The 16,269-nt window shown below is 42.5% G+C and overlaps 2 protein-coding genes across 4 annotated transcripts; one reads left to right on the forward strand and one right to left on the reverse strand.

Annotated features, from left to right (window-relative positions):
- Positions 1 to 1,110: 1,110 nt before the first annotated feature.
- LOC111654186 (calmodulin-binding transcription activator 1-like) lies at positions 1,111 to 13,696 on the forward strand. 3 transcript variants are annotated; one of them, XM_023405089.2, is made up of 12 exons: positions 1,111 to 1,303; positions 1,412 to 1,490; positions 1,657 to 2,005; positions 2,149 to 2,624; positions 3,411 to 3,589; positions 3,923 to 4,166; positions 5,066 to 5,137; positions 5,317 to 5,337; positions 5,470 to 5,669; positions 5,770 to 5,844; positions 6,232 to 6,262; positions 8,497 to 13,696. In XM_023405089.2, exons 1-12 carry the CDS (start codon positions 1,122 to 1,124, stop codon positions 8,527 to 8,529), a joined length of 1,941 nt encoding a protein of 646 aa, XP_023260857.2. In that variant the 5' UTR covers positions 1,111 to 1,121; the 3' UTR covers positions 8,530 to 13,696. The 3 variants fall into 3 exon arrangements, with proteins under 3 accessions (XP_023260857.2, XP_087029768.1, XP_087029769.1); XM_087173642.1 differs by lacking the exon at positions 6,232 to 6,262; XM_087173643.1 differs by lacking the exons at positions 5,066 to 5,137; positions 5,317 to 5,337; positions 5,470 to 5,669; ... (1 more) ...; positions 6,232 to 6,262; positions 8,497 to 13,696 and adding an exon at positions 4,878 to 5,057.
- A 442-nt stretch (positions 13,697 to 14,138) lies between these two features.
- On the reverse strand, positions 14,139 to 15,146 carry LOC111654219 (urotensin-2-like). Its single transcript, XM_023405150.2, has 4 exons — positions 15,012 to 15,146; positions 14,597 to 14,722; positions 14,385 to 14,428; positions 14,139 to 14,285 (listed from the first exon to the last, which is right to left on the reverse strand). The coding sequence occupies exons 1-4, from the start codon at positions 15,115 to 15,117 to the stop codon at positions 14,172 to 14,174; spliced, it is 390 nt and encodes a 129-aa protein (XP_023260918.1). The 5' UTR covers positions 15,118 to 15,146; the 3' UTR covers positions 14,139 to 14,171.
- Positions 15,147 to 16,269: the final 1,123 nt, after the last annotated feature.

Below are 16,269 nucleotides of genomic sequence, written 5' to 3' on the forward strand. Positions count from 1 at the left end.
ATTCAGTACTGTCAGCTTATGGTCCTCCTACCATACAGGCTCATAGAACGGGGGTGGGCTGGGACTTCTAGGGCCATAATAGGCTGTACTTAATCAGCTGGAGAGTGCCTTCAGCTGCACACTCCCCCAGAGCGTGTCTGAAGCCCTGTATGGAAGGGTGGACATATTTAACATGCCCCCACTCATTGGCCAATCATTCAACCTGTATTATAGTCTGCTGTGGCTGTGTTTGAGTGGTGGAGGAGAGATGGTGGCAGGAGTTTAGTGATGGGAGGCATTAGCAGATGATTGATGGGCTTTAAAGGTTATTTTAGTAAAGCCGATTGTTTTGATGAAGTTAATGATTGATGTTATTTCACTCACATTCTGGGGAGATTAATAATGATTATCAGGGTTTTGTGTGTTGTAGCTGAAGGTAGGAAATTAACTTGCCATCAGCTTTGCAGTATCTCAGAAATTAGTTTAATACAAGTGTTGATTGCATGCCTCATGATGTTAAGCCCCTAAGTCACTGCGACAGTCTCAATGCTGCTCTGAGCAACATATTTAGTGCAGCTTGTGGTGCATATTGTGTGATAATTTGTCTTGTCAGGACACAGGGTTGTTTGTGCTGGTAACAGCAAAGACAAACATCTTTCTTTTTTTTTTTTCTTTTTTTGTACACTGGATGCTACTTATGTGCTGACGTGTTCTTCTTCTTCTTCTGTGTCCCACTGTTTTGCCCAGATAACCAGTTCAGAATGTCTATCCTGGAGCGCTTGGAGCAGATGGAGAGGAGGATGGCAGAGATGGCCAGCCACCAGCAGACGAGCAGTGCAGGGAGTGGCGGAGCTGGGGGAGGAACAGGGGGAACAGGGGGAGGGGGAGGGGGTGGAGGCGGAGGAGGTGGAGGGGGAGGCAACAACAACAGCCAGTCACAGGTAAAAAGCCACATCACGCTACTAACATGTTGTGCATTAAGATATATGAACATGTGACAGCACACAGCAAGCACATTGTGTTGTTATTGATTGACTGAGAAATGAATCAGTTTGGTTGTTCTTGTTGTTCTTGTTAAAGAGGAATTTGGAACAACCAATAACGACTTGCTCTTTTGTTTATGTGAGTGTGTATCTGGCCAGATGCAAGCGAGCAGCTCCTTCGAGAGCCGCGTGGTGGTGGTCTGCGAGAAGATGATGAGCAGAGCTTGCTGGGCCAAGTCCAAACATTTAATCCACTCCAAGACCTTCAGAGGCATGACACTCCTTCACCTGGCTGCCGGCCAGGGCTACGCTACCCTCATCCAAACACTCATCAAGTGGCGGTGAGAACAAAATACTCAAGATACTGTATAATGATGCTTTGGTTTGTAATTGTTGTACGCCACACTAAGTGGCCGTGAGTTGCTGATCGTTTTCTCTCTTCTATTCAGCACCAAGCATGCTGATAGTATTGATTTGGAGTTAGAAGTGGACCCGCTGAATGTGGATCACTTCTCCTGCACACCTCTGGTAAGAGTGAAGTGAACATCTTTAGAGCAGTAATGAAGAAAATCCTAGTTTGTGTGATCTGTTGTGAGACCTGTAGCTGGTGTAGATCGAACAATCTACTGTATTAACCTCCCCCCCCCCCCCACAATTCCATTTCTCTACCTTTTCTTATCTGTTTTCCATCCAGATGTGGGCGTGTGCTCTGGGTCACCTGGAGGCAGCAGTGGTCCTGTACAAATGGGACAGACGTGCCCTAGTTATCCCTGATTCTCTAGGCCGCTTACCCCTGTCAATTGCTCGCTCTCGTGGCCACACCAAACTGGCTGAATGTCTGGAGCAGCTACAGAGGGAAGAGCAGCAGCCACCAGCCCCTCTACCACCCACGACTCGCATGTCTTTCTCCCCGGGTCCCGATGCCCCCACCACTGACAGCTGGATGGTCAGCTGGGCAAATGACAGTGTAGTCGCACCCAATGGCAAGAAAGGAGGTCCTGCCACCACTACAACCACATCCACCACCACCAGCCTCAATCCAGGTCAGTGGAGTTTTCTTTTTGAATGTCTCTTACATTTGGAAGAAAAGTCAATGATTAGAAGATCCCTTTTCTTCTGTTAGTGTATGACAAAGTCTTTGTTTATGTATTATGCAGCTAATTGTCACATGCTCTGATTTTTGCAGACTTGAGAAGGCCCAGATCGGAGCCCTCCAACTATTACAGCAGCGAGGGCCAAAGAGACCTCCCACTAGCTAAAAAACATAAACCCAACCCAGAACTCTTTCAGACTCGGCCTGACAAGGCCATGTCTGTTCCTCTGAGCCTGGAGCAGCAACAGCTCCACAAGCTGTCCTCTAGCCCCAAGAGCCTGTCCTCAGAAGGCCTCAGCTCAGAGAAAGGCCTGTCTACAGGAGGCAGCACGGGGACAGCCAGATGGACCTCGAGAGAGCCTTTCTCCAGCAGCGGCTTGGGAAGGAAGGCGCTGGGGGTCAGTGGAGGCACCAGCCTGGGGAAGGAGAAACTGGTCAACCGGTTGCGTCAGCGGGAACAGCTAGGCATGCTCGTGATGGCAGACAGAGAAATGGCTGATGCAGAACTGCTAACCTATCGGGACGATCTGGAGAACCAGGACTGTCTCACACAGATGGATGACCTGCAGGTGATTAAAAACAAAACAGTCAGCAGCTTAATGTACAGAACCAAGCACCAGCGCTACCAAAGAATTCATTTTGGGCCAATTTAATTGCTGTTGATGTAAATGGTATACCACATAGTACAGCAGCAGAAAGGACGACTACATAATAAACACATAGCAGAAAAGTTGCAGTGTTAACTGATCTCCTTTTTCAAACAGTGTTTTTGTAAAAGTTGGTGAAAAAAATAAAAACCAAACCTCCATACAAATACAAATAATCCACTTTGCACATAAAGCATGTGTACTATCAGAGTGACGATGTGATATGGATATTTCTGTGGGGCCACTTTTTTGAAATGGCGTGCCTGTCAGTACAGTCACCAGTGAATACAGCATGGCGAGATGACATTTAAATTGGACATAACAGTACCACACTACCTCTTTTATGTCCGCCCTCTGCATCGGGTGGGCGATACACACCAGGCTAATCGGGCACTCTGTTAATGACCATCACTGCATAATAAACTCTCTCTATTGATCCACTTCCATAGCCAAGGGATTCTTCCAGCCATCCATCTCAGTCTAACTGCTCCTCCAAACGATGAAGTGCTGGATTAGAAATTTTAGCCTACAACAATATCACTCTCATCATTATTACCCTTTCCATTGACATTAGAGCCAACATTTTTGTCATAGAGTGAAGCAATTAACCCTGCATGTCCAGACCATGCACAATCACCAAGCTAGATTGTTTCTTAACATACTTTATATGTGGTGGTAAACTCATCTTCGTTTGTTTCAACAAAACAGGTAAACATGATGACGCTGGCAGAGCACATCATTGAAGCAACGCCAGAGAGAATCAAGAGGGAGAACTTCACCGCTGCAGACTCTGTGCCCTTAGACACGTCAGGGGTCAGCAACACCATGAACTGGCTGGCCAACTACTTGGGAGATGTGGAACAGCTCCCGAGCATCCTACACTTACGGTAAGGAGTGCCATCGTGCAGGGAACAGCAGATATGCATATTGCATAGCCAGTAAGTGGGTGTGTGTAGAGTATGTGTGTGTCCTTTTCTTTCTTTACTTTACACTGTGGTATTGTCCAAAAAGGTTGCTACGTTGTTGGAGTAAAATGGGTGAAGAGCACATTTATGCGTAGTGCATGCATTGCCAAATTAGAGGTCTAGGTCAGAGTCAAGTGTAAGTGTGAAGTAAACAGGTGTAGTGTAAGCTTGCATAATCACCACCTGCAGCATTTCTACAATAATAATAAAGAAGTCTGAAAAGAAATGAACATGTCTGTCATCCTCTTTCCTCAGATCTCTTTATAACGAACCCCTGACCCCATCATCCAACCCCAGCCTCAGTCCTGGCGGGTCTCCGCTGAGAGAGGGACCCCTGGAGAGGTCCACACTCCCATCCCCAGCTGACTGGAGCGAGTTCATCAATGCCTCCAACAGCAAGGTGGAGCGAGACCTGGCCCAACTGACTCTGTCAGATCCAGAGCAGAGAGAGCTGTATGAGGCTGCCCGCCTCGTCCAAACTGCCTTCCGCAAGTACAAGGTACAGGCCTGGCGCTCGGGTGCCATATGCTGTGTGTACTGCAGCCTGCAGTGGCAGGGCTGTGCTGTTAGGACTGGAGTAATTGGATGGTTTTGTTTTGGGCTTTTGGGGGAGATGTTGAAGGGTTCACTTTTATTTGGTTCCAAGCTATGGAGCTCTGATTTTTGCCGTTGTGACGTGTTTCATTAACATCTTTCATCTGGAGATGTGGAGATGGAGTTTCTAATCATAATATTATTCACATTTTTCTGTCTCTATTTCTGTCTCATTCTCTGTTTCTCTGCTCATAAACACATGACAACATAAACAAAGAAATATACAAATATATCCCTGTGGTTTCAGCATGGGAAGGTGGCTTGAGCAGAGCATGGCCTTGCTTAGAGGAACGATGCATTGTCCCCTTTACCCCTGCTCCAATTAGACACAATTAAGTTTATGTTCTCCTCTCTTTGTCTCTCTCTCTCTCTGTCTCTCTCTCTCTCTCTCTCTTTCTCAGTTAGGTGTTTGGAGCCTGCTACTGCCTGTTTTTAACTAGCTCTCCACACACCAGTCCCCACCCCCACCCCCCCCTTGCCCGATCCCATTCCTCAACTTGCTACCCACCCCCCAGCTACCAAAGTGTTCATATGACAAACTTTTCGCTGTTGTTTACAGTCATCTGTTGTGCCAGCTGATACTGAGGTGGACCTTTGGCTCTCTGTCGCTCCACAGCTTTCCTCCTGCTCCCCACTGCTCACATGGGGGCCAGTCCACCAGGGTTTGGATTCATTCCAGGGTGGCAATCATTTGCCCACCAGCAGGAGATCCTCAGGGAGACTTGACAGATCAACTAATTTCCTTTGTGGCGAAATGCAGGTTCTACTGTGACCTCTGACCTATCCCACTCTACTTTCCAACAGGGACGGCCGCTCCGAGAACAACAGGAAGTAGCTGCTGCTGTTATTCAACGATGTTACAAGAAATACAAACAGGTAACCACAAAGTGTTGAAGTGTTCCTGATATGCAGTTAATTCATTAATTAGTCTATATTGCGGTCTTTTAGGAGGCAGATCTATGAATGAATCTCAATACTCAATATACCAATGAAGCTTTTCAGCATTTTAAGTTTTAGTGCATCATTCACAACCTTTCCCTTTTTCTGTTTGCAAGCTAACATGGATAGCCTTGAAGGTAAAACACTCAGCTGAATTCACTGCCAAACTTCAGATTGTGCTCTTCTACTACTACAGCGCGATCTCGTAGCACCATTGGAGTATTCACACACGACACAGCGTGACATATTGTTTTGTTCTTTGTCAACAGTATGCACTTTATAAGAAGATGACGCAGGCCGCCATCCTTATCCAGAGTAAATTTCGCAGCTACCATGAGCAGAAGAAGTTCCAGCAGAGCAGGAGGGCCGCTGTGCTCATTCAGCAATACTACCGCAGCTACAAGGAGTTTGGCAGGCTGAAGCCCCACCATCGCGGGGCAGCTGCAGCCCTGGTGCAGCACAAACTGAGGTAGATACTCAGCTACGTGTTAAGGACAAATATTTGAATATACTACTACTACTACAAATAAGATAAACACAGTATGACACTGTTATCTGCTGTTTTACAGAGGTAGTCTGCTCACAAAGAGGCAGGATCAGGCTGCCAGGAAGATCATGAGGTTCCTACGTCGCTGTCGCCACAGGTAGACCCCGACACTGACTAACACACATACTAACATACACATATTTACACACACACACACACACACACACAGACTTTTACATAAGTGAAACAACAAGTCAATGGTTGGTCGATGGCTTAGAAGAATAATATCCCGTTGAGCTAATCGGTAAAGACATAGTAGAAACTACCACTGATTTCATGATTTTGTCCATCTGTCTTTACTCGGTGTAATGTGTTTGATTTACCTTTGTTGGAAAAATTGGGTGGTTAGAAATGTCTCCAACACCTAAGCTCCACCTCCCTTCCCCTCACTGTATTTGGCCCCCCCACCTGTCCTCGCCCCCTCCTTCACAGTGCCTACTGTGTGCTAATAGCTGTCTGGTATTGTTTTGCTGTTTATGCCAAGCCCCTTGATGGACCATAGACTGTTCAAGCGGGTGAGTGCAGCCTCAGCAACTCAGTTCGTGCCTCTCTCTCACTCTCTCACTCTCTCTCTCTCCTTCTTTCCCTGTTTATTCTCTATGCCTCTCTCTCCCCCTCTTATCTCCCAGTCTGTCTCTCGCTCTCACTCTTTAATAATACAATTATCTCCTCCTGAGGTCTCGGCCTTCGCATTCTCTCCTTCCTTCCCTCACTCTGATTTTCTCTTTTGCTCTCTCTCGCTTTCTCTCTCTCTCTCTCTCTCTCTCTCTCTCTCTCTCTCTCCCACCTTTCCACCCACCCTGCCTCCTTCTCCATCACTGTTGCTTGATGCCTGCTTGCATGAAGGCTGCCAACTGGAGCCACAGGTGGACTGAGAAGCTCAGATTTAGAGCAGAACCTATCTCAAACTAACAAAATGCTTATGAATGACAATATCACTGCAACACTTAACAGGCACTTCTCTGACTCTCTTTATCTCTGTCTTTCTCTCCTTGGAAATTACTTTTTGTTTATTTATTGTTTTGTTTTTTTGTTTGTTTTTTTTGTTAATTTTGGTTTTGTGTGGTTATGCAGATAGCCAGTGTGAGAGAACGGGAAGCTTTTTCTCGATCATGTTTTATTCTGCTGCATGTCAAGTGGTGACAACTATGGGCCTTGCTCTTCTACCTTCAGGCATGCTATGGGCCTGCTGTTTCTCAAGTAGTTGTCTGTCTGTCTGATTGGCTGTGTGTCCTGTTTCTAGCCACTCAACAGACTGAGAGGGGAACTTATTCCGTCCGATTTCCACTTTCTAAAACTGTGTCAAACTGTTGAATGGAATCCGCCCATTGGTTCATCAAAACAAAACAAATTAAAAAATACAGTACAAAAAGAAACAGCTGAATGGGAAAAAGCTATGAACACCATATATAGCATGTATACAAGTTTGAGCATTTGGTTAAATCTTGAACCTCCTTGCTGTTGACATTCATGTTACATGTTTTTACTATGTTCCGTATCTGTTGTATATTGTCCTAAATGAGGGAACCGTGTTTTTAGAGCAGGTGACATTGTTGATGTCGTTGCTCTTATGGCGGCCTCGTCTGTTACACTGTGATAATAGGTTAGGAAGCTGTGATAGCATATAGGTCACAGTGAAAAAACAAACAATAGGTTCCTTCACCCACTGGGACTCTAGCACACAGCTTTAATGGATTCCAACCTCCAGGGAGTACACCAGCTCAGCATAAGAGGACGCAGCACACACACACACACACACACGCACGCACACACACACACACACACACACACACACACAGACACGCACATGATGTGTGTGCGCACACACTGCATCTAAGCATGCATCTACCCCTGGTCGGCCTCTCTTCACTACATAAATGTTGCAGTATTTACCTTCTGCCAGGGTAGGTCTAAATCTATAACATGTTGGTGGTTGATGTGTTAAAATCCATTTTTAGGATAAAGATTGTTGTGTACTTAAAAGGCTGACCGCTTTTTGCTCACACACTTGAGACGCATGTCTCCTCTATGAACCCACACCAGCTTCTGGTGGTGTTCTTTTGTGAACTGCCAGAAGAAGACATGAAATACAGAGAATCAGTCGCTTCATATTTCCACAAATTGAGAATTACTTCTCAGTCTTGACCTCTTTGACTTCTAAGTTCTTTCAGCTTTTTAATGTGGAACGGACCTCTACTTTGATCATAAACATTTAGTCCAATGATTGTCTATCACTAACTAGATTTAAAAATGTACCAGGACAGTTCTACATTGTTTTCTAATCTTCATTTGTCGTAACCAGAGGTCGTCACATTAGTGTCACATGGCTGCGTTTTCAGGGCCAATTTTCACTTTGAAATGAGTAATATCAATTTAGAATAACTGTAAGTATAATAACTATAATCTAATTACCATATTGTTTTGGAACATTTAAAATTAAATGCATTTCATGACAAGGATTTCTTGTACTTATTTTGTGAAATGTAATAAATTTATACAGTAATGATTCTGTAATTGTGCCATAATTATGCCATTTTGTTCATTCCAAAGTGCAAGTGCAGCTCAATCCTGACCAACGTTTCCTTTCACAGACCAGCCGTAGTTCCTGATGATCTGGGCTGACTTGATATTGTTGTGATAGTTCTGGCTGAACAGTGTGATGCTGTTCAGCCTGTGTGTGTCTTGATAAGCTTGACGCTCAAGTCATGGTTGCTGTATTCATGGACGCCTGTCTCTGTCTGTGTTCCAGGGTGAAAGAATTGAAAAGGGCCAGGGAACATGAGACCCCTCAGAAGAGCCCCCTCGCGATGTGACATCACTCTCTTGACTCCTCTTTTCTTTTTTGTTTGTACCCGAGACATTTTACAAGAGAAATGGAAAAAAAACATCAATGCAAGCACTGCAATTATTACTACTTCTGCAGTGTTACTGGTTCAACTACTATTACATGTACAACAGCATTTTTTCACATATCTATTCTTTCCACTGACTTGATTTTGTTCGGGGAGTGGCAATTCTACGGGATTATAAACTCTAAGGGTCGGGGTGGGGGGGTGCAGAACATTTGCTTCATGGCATTTTTTGCACTTTTTCATGGATTGCTTTGTCTTTTTTGGATATGAAAAGGTTTTTGGACGATCAAGGAAGCGAACGCAGGACATGTCCGAGGAGGTCTGTCACATGTGAGGACCTGAAGAGACGTACATTAAGGCTGCTGCAGAAGATCTCAGAGGATAGGGAGACCATGCAGAAACACTCTGGGCTCTAATTGTATTTCATAATTTTTTAAGTGACCAATCAATTCATTTGAAGAAGGATTTTTCTTTTTTAACCAAATATATTGCTAACCCACACACCCACTTCTATCCACTGCTGTAGATTATATAATATTCAATTTAGCTTAAAAGCTCCTCTGTCCCACTGTGCTCTACCCCACCAATCTGCCCACACGGGTGGAGCTACAAATGAATGTAGTCGGGGGGTTTAAACATGCGGATGCAGATGGGGGATGAAATATTTCTGTTTTGCCATTTCTTAAAAAAAAAAAAAAAACCTATGCTTTACCGTATATATTGCCACTTTATTACTTGAATTTGTTCCATACTGTCCAATGTATTTGTTCCATCAAGTCTAATGTATTGATGATCTGTATCTTCAGACTCTATGTTGTTGAACCCTGCCAAGAAAAAATGCATGACTTCTTGGCAAGAAAAGTCTTTGCTTGTGTGCTTATGGTCTAGTCTTTCAGCCTATCCTATGATTTTCTTTTTGTTTCCACTCTAGTGGTGCACATACCCATCCTCTCCTCCATAAGTTCTACCATCTCAGTAATGAAGCTATCCCTGTATTGTCCTGTTTCTTTTGCTTTTGTTTCAGTTTGCCTTGATTGCTCCTCTGAATCCTAAAACAAGGGAAAATGAACTTGCCTATTTTGTGTTGTAATGGTTCTGGTCATGCAGGTTATTACTGTTTTTTTTAAATGAACTTCAGAGCCTGTGAAGGCTTTTGAGGGGAAGATCACATACATTGCCTTGACGTCTTAGAGATTCTTTGAGGGGTCCCTAAGCTTGTCCCAAAATAGGGGTTTGACAAATCCATATTTTTGACAATTGAGCGATTTCTGTATATAAAGAAGGCTGAAAGTACGTAGGAAAAAACATTTACCCAAAGGGGATTGTATTTTAGAAATATATTATTTTATTCATTAAAAATGGGTCAAAAACAGGTACGAGACAAAAACAGAATATTTGTATAGTTTTGTTTGAATGCCTAAGAAGAATGGTTGTATTGTTTGTATATAGTGTAAATACCTGGGATAAAAATGAGCTATGTGCATGAAAAGTATGAACAGAGTCAAAAGGGAAAAAAAACAACAAAAGCAGTAGTGGCTATGCTCTGTAAAATTAAAACTATTTCACTATTAGAGTATTTTATTTTATTTTGATCGTTCTTGAGAAGAACATTTTGCTAAAGCATGATATTATTGCAATATGAAAAAGTAAAAAAAAAAATACTGTATTTAGAGTTAGGAGAAGTCTGCAAAATTATCTTAAAACAAGTACAGTTATGTTTTTTCTCTTTTGTTTTTTTTTTGGGCTACCAAGAATCTTTTGCCAATGGTGCCAAGGTTTGTGAATGCTATATAGCTTAAGAAGAGAATTAAGTTAATTTTTGCAGAACAGATAATCATACAGTGAAATACACACTAGCACTAAAGACCATAAGATCACAACTGGCAGAGGATCATCAGATCAATAAGGTACACAGTTTGCAGAGGGAGTCATATTTAAGCAGAAAGCATATAAGTCTCTCATGTCTCCACCATTCCCACAGGTAACTGCAGCATTTTACCATCACTGAATACACCATAGCAAAGTTTGACTTTTATTTTTGTTGTCATTGCAAATGGAATGTGACGTGTTACTGAGGTATCTTGTCTGATCTTAAAGATTGTAAATGGCAGCCTTGCCCATGGTGTCCCGATAAAGTAATCCATTTTATGTGCTCTGTCATGGAAACAGATTGAATTCACCTCTTTCGATGTTGCACCACAAGCACTGATTTATCAATCCCTGTTTTACACTGGTGATCAGATTTTCCTAATACAATACGTGTGAATGAAAAAATCCTCCTTGATCAAGGCTGCCAGGGTCAAAATATACCTTGTATTCCAAAAGAACAAAGATGTGTCATTGAAAAAAAAAAAACACGTGTAGCATATTGTGCACAACTGGATTTCTTGGTCAAGCAGCTGAAAACACATTTGCAAAATGAACAGTCAAAGGTGCTAAAACGATTCTATCCAGAAGGACAGCACTGAAAGTTGTCATTCACCTGGATGCAGGGTCAGTGAGCCAAAACGACTGTAATGCACTGGTGCCATTTATAATTGCGAGGCAGAGGATGTGTCTTGTATATAGCAGTAATGACTGGGCTGTAGGAACAATCCGAGAGAGAACCCACTCGAGCTGCTGGTCTAGAGTTGCCTGCCAGTTGCTGTCCAATTCTTATATTATATTCCTACCAGAACTAGAAGAGAGTGTTTTCTGTATCCAAGTAATGACATGTGATTATTCAGCCAAGTGCCACTGAAAAACTTGATTTTTGTTTATTGAAGTGTTGTCATGTTTGTTAAATAATTATTAGGCTTAATAGGTATTTTCTCAATTTTTTTTTCCTTGACTGACTGGTTGTTTTGTTGTTTTTTTTTTCCACTCATCTGATATGTAAACATTATTTCCTGAGTGTTTATGTAGAAAGTGCCTATTCATATCCTGATAACGCCAAGTTAATGTCAGAATGCATATAATGTACCTGAGGCTGAGAAAGTTTGAGAGAACATGGTCACCCACATTCAGTGCTGTATCTTCTACATGAACACACACGATCACCATCACCTTACACTCACCAAAGCTACAATATGATATTCCCTGTTCACACCAGTATCAGTACAGCACTCCAGCTTGTCAACATGCTACTTTTTTTTTGTTGTTTTTTTTTCTTTGTTTTTTGTTTTCTGTTTTGTACTGGGACAGCTTGTTAAAATCTCACATTTAAAAAATGCCACTACTGGGGTTTGTTGCCTTGCATTCATCCTCAAGTCTGTGGTTAGAATGCATAGCCAATGCAATGTTGTGGCAAAAAGGAGAAGGATTTATTATGCTTGCATGGGTAAAATAGTTAACAGGGTGACACAACTGCACCTAAAGCATGCTTATTTTCCTAGAATCGATAGTCAGATAGACTTGTTAAAAGAATTACTGTTCTGTAAAACGATGAACGTTGGTTTGACGTGTCACAGAACTCAGAAAGACAGAGGGCATGTGACCAGACGGCAGACCTACAAATTGAGCCGATGATCAATACTCAGTAGCTGCTGACGTTTTCATGGCAAAGCATGAGGACAGGATTCTTTTTTAGAGCAAGCTCTAACTTTTTAGACCTTTTCTTTAGTTTTTGATTCATTTAGATTTGATCAGTGTGCTCCCAACTTCAAATAGGAACAAATGGATAAGGTTGGAGACCATTGTGACAGTATATATATAGCAAGTATTAGCTAAGTGACACACGATACACACAAACACACGCACAAGACACCGCACAGCACACATGCAGATATATCAAGGTGTCGGTTTCACTTGTACACTGAGCGGTGAAGGCAGCGTTGCTCTTCTCCGGGCCGAGGGACTGGTTCACCTCCCTTCTGTAATTTTTACTCAGGGTGCCAAAATGGGGAGGAGGAAACAGAGCAGGACACGTGATTCACAGCAGAAGACGCTGAAATTGAAAAATCTTTCAGCAGTGCTTTCTGGTAAAGAATCTAGGCCAGACAGGTTCACCACTACGATACTGAAGTCCTTGAAATGAGTGAATATGAAATATAATCCATTTCCTCTCAGTATCGTTGAACATCACCGACACCAGTGGAGCCCTGGAATAAAGTCCTGTTATATATAGCTCATTAAGATAAATGATTTGACGTTCTTTCATAGAAGCCTGTCAAATCATAGTATAATTCTGGCCAGTTCTTTAGGCCTTTAATTTATCTAAGTGACAAAGTGTAGAGGGTATTTAAGATTAAGAGTGTAATTATATGAAAAGTTCACCTGCAAATCTTGTTTTACTGCCATTTATGAATGGGATGACAGGTTAGCTGATAGAGCTCTCTGCATTAGTATACAGTATTATCAAGATGTTCTGTGAACTGACCTGGGAATCTGCCTTTCCTCCTCTTCTTTTTCCCAAGCACCCAAACCGGAGAAAGGTAGGCACATCAGGACAACAGAACAGAAACAGTTTTACAACATATTCCACTTGTGGACACAGAGCAATAAAGAACTATTTTGTGGAGACCTATAGACCTAGTGAAGTTTAAAATGATTGGACACATGTAGTCGACTTACTCTTATGCAAATGCCAGTATTGCAAGACAAGCATTCAGTAGTTTATGGACAGCAATTATATGGCACCCTTTACTGAACTGCACGTTTTCATCAATTCCAAACCAAGAAGAAAAAAAAAGGCCCTGCTTTGATAGAAAGTTACGGGTCCTCGACACTTTGCATGTGAACTAGTGTTAGATCTATTTTCCTCTCCTCTATAGCTGTCTTTCTCTCTGTCTTTCCCTGTTATGTGACCCAATTTTTCTCCGCTCCCGACCCCTGCCCTTCAAAGTTTCATCTCCTCTTGGTTCTCCTAATGTGTTTTGCTTTCCTCCTTTTTCTCCCCTTCTCTTGTTTGTAAGTTTTATTTTTGTAATTGTGCATGTACAAGCGTCACTGACTCGATGGATATGTAAAAAAAAAAAAAGAAAAAAAAAAGAGATTTCAGCTGCTGAAGCCATGCAAAACGTTTTGAATTGCCCTTAAAATATGGAAGATGTTTTCTGAATGCTTTATATTCTTTCTGCTGTAAAATAATAAAAAAAGGAAAAAATGAAGAAAACTCGAGAACCATGTTTGCAACGTCTTTTTGTTTCCTCTTTTACTTTGAATAAAGGGTTGGTGGTTCCTCCAGCTGCCAGTATGTTTCTCACCATCAAGAAAAGACAATTAGCAGATACAGTTTTTATAATATAGGTTTTATTTCTGTTCAGCATACAGTGCTGTATAACCTTTGACTTTCACATTTAAAAGACATTTGGTCATACATCAGTCAACTGAGGACTTTTAAGAAATGTGTGTACACCAATAAACATAAAAGCAATCTTAATAAATCATCTTAAAGTCTCCAAGCAACATGTCTCAATCATACCTGCTTATGTATATTTGAGTACATGCACTAGACATGCTTATGCCCACATAAAGTATATGCAAGCATGGTATAGATTTTGTCTGCATGTACATATGTGAGTGCAAGATAAGGGTTTTTTGTTTTAGTGCAAGCCCTGTCTCTTGTGTGTAGCATTAATGCCTGTTGTCAGTTTTATACACAGTACTTCCAGAAACACTCAGAATTCCCTGCTCTCTTCCTGAACTGCTTCCGGACTCCGAACACACGGCTGAATGGATTTAGGAGACTTTGTTTCTCCAGTAGGGCCTGAAAGAGAAGATAAAGTAGGAGCGATAAACATTTTAGTTGCATTATGCAGCTTACTTTTCTTGGTTGTATTAGGGATAGCATTCGTAGAAAACCCACCTCTCTTCTCATCCCCCGAGGAAGCAGGCCTGTTGTTCTGACACCTGAGAGAAAATACAACATGAGCCTATTCGCCACATTTCTGTGCATGTGCAGTGGTAGAATAAAGGTTATAGAAGTAAAGAGTGGATGATCAATACCTCCAACTCCAACTGGATAAAAGTTTAATATATGAAGAGTTCATGCAAACGTGAAGTGTGCATGTTTCTTACCATCTCTGTTGATCTCCCCAGATATCAGAGTGGAATATCTGAGACCAGCACCGTCCTGAGGAGGGAAGGCTTGCTCAGAGAGAGACAGATCATCCAGAGTGTTGACTCCTCTGTCCTCCACTGACACTGAGGACAACCCAACAAACCATACACAGTTGGTAACAAACCATTGACAGGTATAGAGTCACACAGGGTACATTTTCTAATCTGCAGACATGATTAAGTTATTTATGCTGACCAGTAAACACAGAGAGTACAGATCCACTTTTGTCATGACACTGAGACTCTAAAGTAACGACTTCAATGCTTATCTATCATTAAGCCTCACAAATTAAGTTTTATTACTAAAAATGTTGATCAAGGTACATAGATTTAGTACATAACAGGTACAATGGAGTTGTTTCTTTCCCCTTACCAGGTCCTGGATAGGGCATCTCAGCAGATTCTGTGATGGGGTGGGCCAGTAGTGGGCCAGAGGCCACGAGCAGGAAGGCCCACGACAGGAGATGGTTACACTTCATCACTGCAGGACGCTGCTGTTGGAAGTGGCTCTGATTCTTACGGAGGTCCTCAGGTGGAGAGACTTGTACATGCTCTGTCGGTCCAAACTGGGTTATATACTTCCAGCTGTAGCCTATCCCCCCCTCCTGTATGCCACATAGCAGTCAGACACACGCACACACACACACACACACACATATGCGCAGTTTCGCTGGTGACAACAGCCATCAGCAGTGTCCACAGCCTCATCCCATCTAACTGTCTTAAATCAACAGGAAGTCACAGGTGAGTTATAGGCTCAATAAAAAGACAAGTGCCGTGGCCCATGCTTCAAGGGCGCAGTCATGTTTTACCATCTTCGGCTTGATTGACTGTTTTTACTGACTTTGTAAATGGGATCAACGCAGGTGTTTCAGATGTCACTCTCAACAACAGCCCATAGGGGAGCAGGTGGAGAGACTGTGCAGCCAAATGACTGATGTTTTAATGCCACCAGTTCATTAAACTCTTGGGCCATTTGAATGCTCTTGGCTCAAAGCCCACAGAAAAACTCCACAATTGGACCTGCATATAAAGCAGTAAGAATTCCTAATTACTCGCGCAGAGTGGAAATACCAAAAAATTTTCAAGGCCTCGTAGTCTATAAGCCATCTGACATTTGAAGCAGCAGAGAATTCTCAATGGGTCACTGGATTAGGTTGATTCATGCACATTATTTAGACGCTCTGTTCTGGTAAGATGCTACGTTTGTGCGTTCACTTCTTTGTAGTCATGCAATAAAACTCCACTTTATGAGTGTGTCCAGCATCAGTGGACGGAGTCACAAGGTCTCTCCTATTGGTTGGGAGATTGGGGGAACAGGTGGAGACAGCTATTTACAAAGTCACATTGTGCGCCTCTGTATGTAATTTGTATATTTATTAGAAGCCTGACGTCAATGTTCGGTCTCTTGTATGATAATGAGGGTCGACGAAGCGACAGTGACATTTAATTTTATGGTTAGAAGGCCAGACACTCCATTAAGTGATGCTGTATATCATGAAAAGCTATTAAGATTTATATTCTGTATTAGTCAAGGCCCCACTGCCAATCCCAGGTTATTCCAGTCTCTAAAATAAATGTTGTCTCTTCCGTACTTGATGTTTATCCTGCTGTATATGGGCTCTGCTTTA

The sequence above is a fragment of the Seriola lalandi genome, unplaced genomic scaffold (genome assembly GCF_002814215.2).
Source record: "Seriola lalandi dorsalis isolate HSWRI2012SDOR001 ecotype SW California unplaced genomic scaffold, Sedor1 jcf7180002054262, whole genome shotgun sequence".
NCBI classification, from domain to species: Eukaryota; Metazoa; Chordata; class Actinopteri; order Carangiformes; family Carangidae; genus Seriola; species Seriola lalandi.

Excerpts from the sequence above, each read along its gene's own strand:
- LOC111654219 (XM_023405150.2), bottom strand. The coding sequence starts at position 15,117 with ATGAAGTGTAACCATCTCCTGTCGTGGGCCTTCCTGCTCGTGGCCTCT. Across the intron at positions 14,723-15,011 it reads GATGCCCTATCCAGGACCTG|TGTCAGTGGAGGACAGAGGA; the intron begins GTAAGGGGAAAG and ends GGTTGTCCTCAG. Across the intron at positions 14,286-14,384 it reads CTCGGGGGATGAGAAGAGAG|GCCCTACTGGAGAAACAAAG; the intron begins GTGGGTTTTCTA and ends CTTCTCTTTCAG.
- LOC111654186 (XM_023405089.2), top strand. The coding sequence starts at position 1,122 with ATGCAAGCGAGCAGCTCCTTCGAGAGCCGCGTGGTGGTGGTCTGCGAG. Across the intron at positions 3,590-3,922 it reads CCGAGCATCCTACACTTACG|ATCTCTTTATAACGAACCCC; the intron begins GTAAGGAGTGCC and ends CTCTTTCCTCAG. Across the intron at positions 5,138-5,316 it reads GTTACAAGAAATACAAACAG|CTAACATGGATAGCCTTGAA; the intron begins GTAACCACAAAG and ends TCTGTTTGCAAG.